The 10,369-nt window shown below is 46.1% G+C and overlaps 1 protein-coding gene across 1 annotated transcript; it reads left to right on the forward strand.

Moving 5' to 3' along the window:
- The first annotated feature begins 6,528 nt into the window (after window positions 1-6,528).
- On the forward strand, window positions 6,529-10,369 carry igfbp1a (insulin-like growth factor binding protein 1a). The gene is made up of 4 exons (XM_064333867.1): window positions 6,529-7,051; window positions 7,376-7,542; window positions 8,400-8,528; window positions 9,054-10,369. The coding sequence occupies exons 1-4, from the start codon at window positions 6,589-6,591 to the stop codon at window positions 9,177-9,179; spliced, it is 885 nt and encodes a 294-aa protein (XP_064189937.1). The 5' UTR covers window positions 6,529-6,588; the 3' UTR covers window positions 9,180-10,369.

A 10,369-nucleotide genomic window follows, 5' to 3' on the forward strand; every position in this document is an offset into this window, starting at 1 on the left:
GAAAAAAAAAACCCAAAAAAAAAAAAAAAACAATGAGAAGTGAAGATGTCGAACACAGTATGTAAACATTGCAACGGGCCAAGCAAAACCACGTTTAGGAAGAAGCTGGTTCGTTCCCTATGAGCTTAGGCCTTGAGTCTTCAGGCATGCTGATATCAGCCAGTGGAATCAGGTTTTCAGACATTGTGTACACGTCGCCTTGGACTCCTTACGTTTTCCCACTGCCGTCTTTGCCAATGACGTCTCGTTAAGGCCACGATAAGAAAGCTACTAAAGTCACTTTGACTGAGATCAAGAAAAAAAAAAAAAAAAAAAAAAAAAAAAAGACATGAGCCAATGGAAGCCGGCGGATGGCATCGCTCCCATTTAGTGGCTGAAAATTCGGTCCGTTGTGGTCCATGTGCTGGACCTCATCGGTCATTAGTTAGAACCTAATGGTTTAAGACACTGGTCCGGTCATTTCCGGTTTAAGACACTGGTGCTTGCTTTCCAAGCAGTCAAGGGGTCAGCTCCTGGTTATCTGCAGAAGATGATCAGACCCTACAAGCCGGCCAGATCGCTCCGATCGGCTACTACAGGGCGGCTGATTCCTCCCCCAACACGAGCAGCAACAAGGTCTCGACTCTTTGCAGTTCTGGCCCCACGATGGTGGAACGATCTTCCAGTGGAGGTCAGAACAGCAGAGTGTCTGAGCACCTTCAAACGGAAACTCAAGACGCACCTCTTCTCTGTGTACCTCTCTCCTCTTCCCTAAACCCCCTCCCATAACTATTTAAAAAAAAAAAAAAAAAAAAAAAAAAATTTTTGGTTCAGACTATCTTGTTTCTCCTTAATGTATGCATCATAGTAAAGGCTTTTTATCTGCATGTTGTTCAATGGACTTAAGTGGACTTGATCCTGAGTTTGGTTACACTGTTGTAAGTCGCTCTGGATAAGAGCGTCAGCTAAATGCCTATAATGTAATGTAATGTAATGTAACCTCATTTAGGATAAGGCTTCTTTAGCCTCGGGGCTGGTGCCCTTACCTCAATTACTCCAGTTTATATAAATCATTTTCTTCCTTTTTTTTTTTTTTTAAACGTCATAAACTGGGCCGTCGCACGTTCGTGTCTGTGAACAGCCTGTTGGTTGCATGTTGCTACTGCGGGAACCGCTCACCCAGTGTGGGAAACTATGGTTTCCCAGGTTTTCGGGCCAAAGATTTTTTTTTTATTTTTTAAAAACAACAACATTTAAAAATAGAATTTTAAAAGCAGTGGGACATTTGCGAGCACTGCAAGCTGATAAGGGGTTCCTCTGATAAATGAAAAGAAAACCCCCACACATCCCACCAGTGCCCTCGTGTTGTCACGGTGATCCCGGTTATGGGTGCATGGAAGGACAAACCATCCATCCATCCATTATCTATACCCGCTTATTCCTGGGCAGGGTCCATCCATTATCTATAGCCGCTTATCCTGGGCAGGGCCGCCAGGAGTGCTGGAGCCTATCCCAGCATGCATTGGGTGAGAGGCAGGAATACACCCTGGACAGGCCACCGATCTACTGCGAGGCACTCACACCTATGGGCAATTTAGAGTCTCCAATTAGCCGACAAACCAATCAGACTCACTGAATCAGGGGTTTTCAAATGAAATTTAGGTTGGCAGCACTTTTTTGAGTCTCTCACACAAGGTAGGTACTAGCTTCTCACAGATAGGCTGCTTTTAAAGCAGAGATCCTGTCCTTCTTTAAACACCGAGTGTGCCAAGATCCCCGGAAAGTCATTGCCATTTCATGCATTTTCTTCTTTGAGCTGACTGGTCCAGTCTAGAATATGCCCGAACATTTGGTACACACATTTTCCTGTAGAATATGCCCACACATTTGGTAAACACATTTAAAGGATTTTTCAAAATGTAAATTATACTTTTTTGCAGTATTTGTAAACAACTGAAAGTTGCAGGAGGCTGATTTTGAATTTTAAACTTTGTATTCCAAAGCATTTAAAATCTGCTTTGAGTTTACGAGGATTGTTGGCGGTTATGTTTCATTAGTGAATAGCATTTAAACATCTGATGACAGTTTAACATGTGCGTGTGTTTTAGGAAAAAAATAAAACAACAAAAAACCTAATAAAACCAGCTTCAAGCATCCCCTTACCTACAATTAATCTGGTGCAATACATGTTTAACTAATTTTGTAAAGCAGACTGCAAAAACAATTAGCTTCATCAAATAAATATTATTGACAGGAAATGGCCAGTTAAGTCTGCATATCCATAACTGCAGCACACTGTACAGAATCACTTCCGCATGACTCATTCTCTGATATTATATGACTTCTTAGAAAGTCTTTCAGAGTAAATGTTTATCAGAGAAATTCATAGAAAAACCACAGGATGTCATGACCACAGACGCAAATAAAGCGTTTCGCTTTATGTTATGATGGTGATCCCGTGACTTAAACCCCAGGTTGGAGCCGGTAACTTCCACGCATACGACCTTTGACCCATGACCCCATGACCTACACCAGCAGTGCTCAGTCTCCCTGAGCCCAATATTTTTTTTTCTCTCCATTATAATATAATTCATACGCCCCAGATTGTGGCCTGATAATAGAGAGACAGAGAGAGAGAGAGAGAGGGAGGGAGGAATGTAGGGTTCCAGCTTGGGCACGTCCGATTTAGGAAAGAAACTGCTGACGCCAGACACGAGCCGACTCCGCCGCAGGCGTGCGGTTTTTGGGCAAGCCCGTAATCTGCGGCACGGTGACACGATGTCACGGTGACACCGGGGACGGGCGACCCACTCGGTCGCTCGCACGCCCCAGCTGAGGCCTCTGGTGATTTCACCAAAACGTGTGACTGCACTCGAGATCACAGCAGCAGGGCAAACGCCAACTCACTCCTACCGTGCAACAATATTTACCGCCAGTGCGTGTGTGTGTGCGTGCGTGAGTGTGTGTGTGCGTGTGTGTGTGTGTGAGTGCGTGTGTGTGTGCGTGAGTGTGTGTGGTGTGTGTGTGTGTATTTGTGTGAGTGAGTAAGTGTGTGTGTGTGCATTTGTGTGTGTGTGTGTGTGTGTGAGTGTGTGTGTGTGTGCGTGAGTGTGTGTGTGTGTGTGTGTGTGTGTGTATTTGTGTGAGCGAGTAAGTGTGTGTGTGTATGTATGTGTGACTGTGTGTGAGTGAGTGTGTGTGTGTCTGCGTGTGTGCATTTGTGAGTAAGTGTGTGCATATGTGTGTGTGTATTTGAGCGAGTGAGTAAGTGTGTGTGCATTTGTGAGTAAGTGTGTGTATGTGTGTGTGTATTTGTGTAAGCGAGTAGGTGTGTGTGTGTGCATGTGTATGAGTGATATTGAGACAGAGATATTTTTACCTCATCCCCAATTGCACAACTCCCACCTGTCAAATTTTCAAACGATGGATAGTGTTGTTGCAGGCCACATACATTAAGCTCTTCTCATTGGCTGGTTGTTGATGTGCCCCGCCCCCCACTATGACAGTTGATATGATGACAGTGACGTGGGCCAGACAGTAGAATCAGAGCCAGTCCAGACGAGATGGATTACATCATCTCTATTTTTCCTCCCCGGTGAGCTCACCTGTCACCTGTACAGCATGTGGCTCAGGAGGCAGAGAGGAATCAGCAAAAAAAAAAAAACCCCCAAAACCCGGTCAACGAGGGAGCAAATATAAGGTGACCTTAAATGGGCATGTTGCCCTTGACCCTGTACAGCCGCAGGAGTCCATGACCCAGCCCACACTGTGAGGCCAGAGTTACAATGGGGGTCTTCTTCGGTCGTAAACAGGAGGACGTGGGTTCGACTTTTGATCCAGGCATGTGATCGTAGACCAAATGAGAAAAAAATGTAGGCCCTTTACCCTCACCGTGCCTCTCCGACACCCCCGCATAAACTCCCCCGCCCCCCGCCCCCCGTCCGCCCCCCAAGTGCTTCTTCTATTACAGCATGAACCGTAAATTTAAACAACTGTCCAAAACAACTTCCTTTTTCCCCTTTGATCTTTCTCAACTTTCAGTCCATCTGCAGACAATGATACGATGTCAGCGGCAACTTATGGGACACAGTCTGGAACCTTTTTTAAAATTCATTTAACTCCCTTTCCCCCTTAGGGGGACTTAAAATGATTAAAATTAGACACCAGTATCTAATTTAAATGTCCATTGGGGTTATAAAAACTTTTTTTTTTTTTAAATAAACAAAATCGCTGACTCTACCCCATACATTTAAGGGCAGGGGGAAAAAAATTTTTATCTACGGCGTGTCTTAAAAACGAACATTATGACCTGACATGCCCTTAAAAACCATCCGGGGCGAACGCTCCAATTAAGATCTAATATCCCCCCGTTCCTCGCTGACGGGAGGAACTCGTTAAACCGGGGGCAAATCGAGCGCACGTCGTCAGGGAGCGTCATCACGGAGCGCCGAACCAGGACGTCTGCAGAGGCGTCGGCGGGGGGGATCTTTTCGGAGAGCGCCTCGTTATCCGTCAGTCCCCCTGCAGCAGCTTAGCGCCTTCGTGCTAATCCTGGAGGAGGTTTCTGCGCGTCGAGTCACCTCAGGTCAGGGCAGGGGAGCAACTGTCGTCGCGGGTCTTCCTCAAAAACGCGTAACTGCGCTTCGCATGTGAACACGCACCGGTACATGTGAATGTGACGGGATTAGGGGTCTTTCAATCAGCATACCGTGACCGTGGGTTTTTTTCCTTTCTTTGCCTTTGCTATTAAAAACCTCTAATCTTGCTCTCACTTTAATCCTATTATGATTTCTTGTCACTTTTCATCTGTAGCGTAGGATGGGGGGGGGGGAATGCATGTCTGCTGGTGAATGCTTTGAACTTAATAGACCTGCGACAGACTACGCCTGTCAAACTTCATCATAATCCGGTCCTTCAATCAAACGCGTAAGCGTCGGTGAACTGATGGTGTTCGATTACGCCGCTGCCTTGGATGTCCCGGCAGATGCCATTCCTACCTCCTCCCGCCCAGATATGCAACGCTGGGGGCTAAATAAAAAAAAACTAGCGCTCGGAAAGCTCTATGGAAAAAAAAAAGTGTTTTTGGCTTGCCTCCATAGTGGAACACTTTTTTTTAGTTCTGCATGGAACACCCTTTGATCAGTGTTAAAAGTTTGAAAAGCTCCCAGATTTAACCTTTTTTTTTTTTTTTTGCCTGGCAAAGAACCCTTGGACTAGAGAGGGTTCCTCTATGGAGACAGAGAGGTGCTTTTAGGAGAACCTTTTCATTCTGAGAGTGTACGAAAACTGAGGTAAATGCACCTCGAACCGACCGGGTCAGAACCGCAGGGTCAAGCTGATGGACGCAATCTGCTCCTCTCAGCCTTTCTTGTCTCCGGGGTGAGAGAGAGAGAGAGGGGAGCACGCCTCGGGAAGCACACCCGAGCAGGCACAGGGACAGGACGGGACAGGCCGGGACGGGACAGGGCGGGACAGGCCGGGACGGGACGGGACAGGGCAGGGCAGGACCGGACGAGCCAGTGAGCGAGAACGTGCCCGTCTTCATGCCAGCGTTGACTTCTGGGTAACGCTGAGAACCCCAATGACAGCTGACACAGGAAATGAGTAATTAAGGGGGGGGGGGGGGGGGGCGTGGGGGGGGGGGTCACCCAGAACTGAATCTGGCACTGTTCTGCTGAGAAAGGTCAGGCACAGCCTGAGAGGGAAACTGCAACATGACTCAGTGGAATGTGTGCTGACCCCCCCTCTTAATGCAGCTGGCACAGGATCTGCATCAACCACCATCAGCCCAAAAAATAATAATAATAATAATAATAATAAGCTTTGAAAAGCTTGAACAACGGCAGGCACAGTGGAGTGTTGCAGTAGATAACTGAGGACAGTGGAGAACGTAATTTGGCAACGTAAATGGTTGCATGTGTTTGGAAAGTTTGCGGGGAAGAAGGGAGTTGCTATGAATAGCAGCCATTGTTCTTATCAATCGACTGAGCGGATAATCTGTGCACTCAGCAAGGCATCACAAAACAAATAAAATACATTTACTAACCGAGCGACGCATCATTAAGATTTTATTCAATCTTAATCCTTTAGAAATTCAAGTTTTGTATTTACTGGGAAAAAAAGTGAATGATAAATGATGGAACATGCAACAACAACAAAAAAAAACAGTAGAGTGTAGAAGAGCAGAACATCCTGGTTTGAGTCCAAGAGAAAAGAAAATGACTACAGGATGACCAGAGGCCACCCCCAAGAAACACACACACATACACAAGAGAGAGAGAGAGAGAGAGACCCCTTCCCCGCCCCTCACCCCGCCCCCTCACCCCCAGCCCCTCGCCCCCTTTTTTATTTTTTTGGGAAACAGTGTTGTCGTCACTTACCAATGTTGTGTTTTCCCACAAAGCAAAGTGCCGGTACTGTCTGTTCCAACGTAAACACTGACGTCGTTTACATGCTCGTTCAAATAAGCCCCTGACCGGATCTACGCAAACCAATCAGAAGACATCGAATCATGACACCTTCTTTTAAGAAATCATTTATATTACCAATGCGTCAAACATTAACATACATTGGAGGTCAAGCCACGGTATAAATACCGCTGCGCGCTGAATGAAGTTAGTCATCCTCCAACAAGAGAAACTTAGCGAGATACCAAGAAACAACTTCTCACTTGATTTTTTAAACAGCTATTCGTTTGTGATGAGTGGATTATTTATGAATTACTTCTGGGTGGCGGCAGCCTTCTCTGTCCTTCTGACGCCGGCACTGAGTTCGCCCTTGCTGGCACAGGAGCCAATCCGCTGCGCCCCGTGCACGCCGGAGAGGCAGTTGGAATGCCCGGCGGTCGCGCCGGAATGTGAGGAGGTTCTCCGGGAGCCGGGCTGCGGGTGCTGCCTTGCTTGCGCTCTGAAGAAGGGCGACTTTTGCGGAATCTACACGGCGCACTGTGGCTCCGGCTTGCGCTGCACGCCAAGACCCGGGGACACCCGACCCCTCCATTCACTCACGCGGGGGCAAGCCGTCTGCGTGGAGATCTCCGAAGCTCAGCGAAGCCAAGCAACTGCAAGTGCAGGTAGGCGTACGAACCGTCAAACCACCGTCAAAAAATGAACGAAAAGGAAACGTTTACATTAAATCGTAATAGTACTATTTTAAATGGTTAGTTTTAAAAATGTCGTTTGGTGATTCGCGTTTGATTGCATTCAAGAAATCGGTTATTAACTTCATGCATTTAGATACGTTGTATAAAAGCCGGCATTTATTCTGCATGGATTGAAACTATTTTTTAAAATATTTTTTTAACTGGAGCTACACTGGCGAATTACCTGATATAAATATCAAGTAGACTTCGTTGACTCCGCTCATTTTTAACATTCTTTCTCCCTCGCCCATGCAGATCAGAGTGAGTTAGAAGCAGAAACCAGAAACGGCGCCGCCACACCTGACCAAGTACCAATCTACCTCTCCGGAAATAACAAGCCCTTTGATCCGAAGGCTGTTGCGGATGCTCAGGAAAGCATGAAAGCCAAGTTCAACGCCATCCGAAAGAAACTCGTGGAACCGGTAAGCGCTCAAAAAAAAGACACTCAATGTCATCGCTCCGCTGCCTTTATAACGTTAAAGCAACTGTATTCCCACCTCGCCAGGGAAGGGTAAAGACGGTGCTACAAAAAAAAAAAAAGATTGAAGAGAAAAGCAGGAAAGCTGCTAATATTTGAGTGTGAGATTAAGCGCAAACCACAGGGGGGAGCCCCCGTGCTTCCAAATATAAACGAACTCGATCGGAATTGAGGAAAGCCGCATTCGACAAATCTATTTGTTCTGCTCCAGACCGCCATTTAGCGCGAACGCGTGCTGCCTTTTGGTCCCCTTCATTATTAATGATCAACCATTGAAGGTGATTTTTTGTTTTATAGTCAACGCGTGTTATGAAAAAGAAATGGACGGCATAGATTGAATATTTCCCAAAGAAACTGCACCGTATCTTGCTATGACAACCGTAAGGGTCTGTATGTTGGTCCAATGCAGGCCATTATTCGAAGTGGTTGCGTTACGCACTGTACAAATAATCCAGATCTGTCATGCTACTTGTACTTTTATTTATTTTATTTTCATAGATTGCGTTGTTGCGTTCTCGTGTAGTGTTAATCAGTTTAACCATCAGGTCCAAGTTGAACTATGCGGTTGTTCCCGTACTTGGACGGTACTTCTCTCTAGGTTCGTCATACTTGTTCCTGGTTATGGTTATACACTTTGTTGTACGTCGCTCTGGATAAGAGCGTCTGCCAAATGCCTGTAATGTAATGTAATGTAATGCCATGCCAGTGGTGGTTTTTCATCGTGGCCCATTTGCTGGAATGTGAAATCAGTCAGGTAAATCAGGTGCTAACTCCTTCTGTGCGGGACCTGTTTGTCCACAGGGCCCCTGTCACATCGAGCTGCAGCGAGCCCTGGAGAAGATAGCCAAATCGCAGCAGAAGCCGGGCGACAAGCTGACCAAATTCTACCTGCCCAACTGCGACAAGCACGGCTTCTACAAGGCCAAGCAGGTGAGTCGCCCCGGCGACCGTAACTCGACTCGGCAGTGCCGTCACCGCGAAAGAATCTCACCTGCGCTCACCTGCGCTCACCTGCGCTCGCCCTAATCACCAAGCGTAACCTCCCCCATCCGCATCCCCACCCTATCCCTATCCCCACCCACACCACCACCCCATCCCCATCCCCATCCCCACCCCCATTCCCACCCGTCTAATCCAGATCTGTGTAACTCTAGCTGTGCTTACACATTTGAGTGCACCCTGCTTGCCCCGCCCTGATGTCCCCCCCCCCCCCCCCCGTGGGGTGACTGTGTTTGGGTTGGGGGGGGGGGGTGAGGGGGCGTATTTTAAATGGATAATAAATCCTGCTGGGGGGAACGGAATGGACACTATGAAGAGGGTAGTGGCAGTGTGTGGAGTGGCTACAGCATTCTCAACAGTCTCTCTCTCTCTATCTCTCCCCTCCTCTCTCTCTCTACCCCCCTTTCTCTCTCTCTCTCTCTCTCTCTCCATCCCTCTACCCCTCTCTCTCTGCAGTGCGAGTCTTCACTGGATGGCCAGAGGGGCCGGTGTTGGTGCGTGTCTTCCTGGAATGGGAAGAGGATCCTCGGGTCCAGCGATCTCACGGGGGATTCGGAGTGCCAACAAGAACTCACACACTGACATCACTCATCCATCCTACAACACACACACACACACACACACACACGCTCACCTGCAGGCACCGACACGCACAGGCACACTCTCCTTCGCGTGCACCGATGGATCTTCTTTTGATACCTTTCTTATTTATTTAATGTTCATCTTTGATTCAGGTACACTGTCTTTTGATTGTTAACACTGTGGTTCCCAGAAATTAAATAAGAAAACTATTTTTCTGAAAGGAAACAAAATAATCAAAATGTATTTACATGAACTATATGGCCATATTTATTTTAAACGTAATGTAAACATTCTAGTATTTAATATTTGTAATTATTTTAAGGATATTTATATATACATGTTTGCTTTATTACTTTTTTGTATGGATGTATATAGGAGAAGTGTTTATTTCTGGGTTCTGACTACGTAACTCCGTGAGTGGGCATACCTCATGCTGTCCTATCTCAAGGTCTTTTCAGTTTTATTCTTGAATGAATGATTACAGAGCCAAGCAACTGCAAGGCAACAAACTCGGGTTTCGATGGAGTGGAGTGTCTTTGTTATGCTGTACTGATGTGCTGAAAGAACTGAGAATTTCTCAGTACTGTATGAATACACCATTGAAAAAAAAAATATATATATACACATATATAATTTTTAATTATAATAATTTTTTTTTTTTTTTGCGAACGAACTTGCCATCGTCCGATCGAACCTGTGGCGCAGACTAGCTGATCCTAGGCCTGGACGTTAACTCTCGAGCGGGTATTGACTTTTACCTACCTCTGTTTTACGTTGTATTTTATACTTTTTTTTTTTCTTCCTTGCAGGCCATTTTAAAAACTCTTTTTTTTCCCCCCTAGCTGTATGAAGAAAAAGCACTCGATCGGTTTGCTAGCGTTAGCATGTCACTTTGACGTTCAGAAGTAGCTTGATTCTGGTTGCTATTGAAACGTCTGTGCAAAGTGAGCGCGCGCGCCCCCCCCACCTGACCCCACCCCCGCACTGTATTACACAGATTTCTCCTTGTTACTGAATGCTTCACAGAGTGCTGCTATTTTGTTGTTGTTGTTGTTGTTGTTGTATTCCAAAAGCAACTATCCAATCACCTGTATGTATACTTTTGTAATTACAACATTCTGTAAATATATATATACTGTAGATATATATATATGCATATATATATATATTTAATAAATCTGTAAACCTCA

This window comes from Anguilla rostrata, chromosome 4 (genome assembly GCF_018555375.3).
Source record: "Anguilla rostrata isolate EN2019 chromosome 4, ASM1855537v3, whole genome shotgun sequence".
Classification (NCBI taxonomy): Eukaryota; Metazoa; Chordata; class Actinopteri; order Anguilliformes; family Anguillidae; genus Anguilla; species Anguilla rostrata.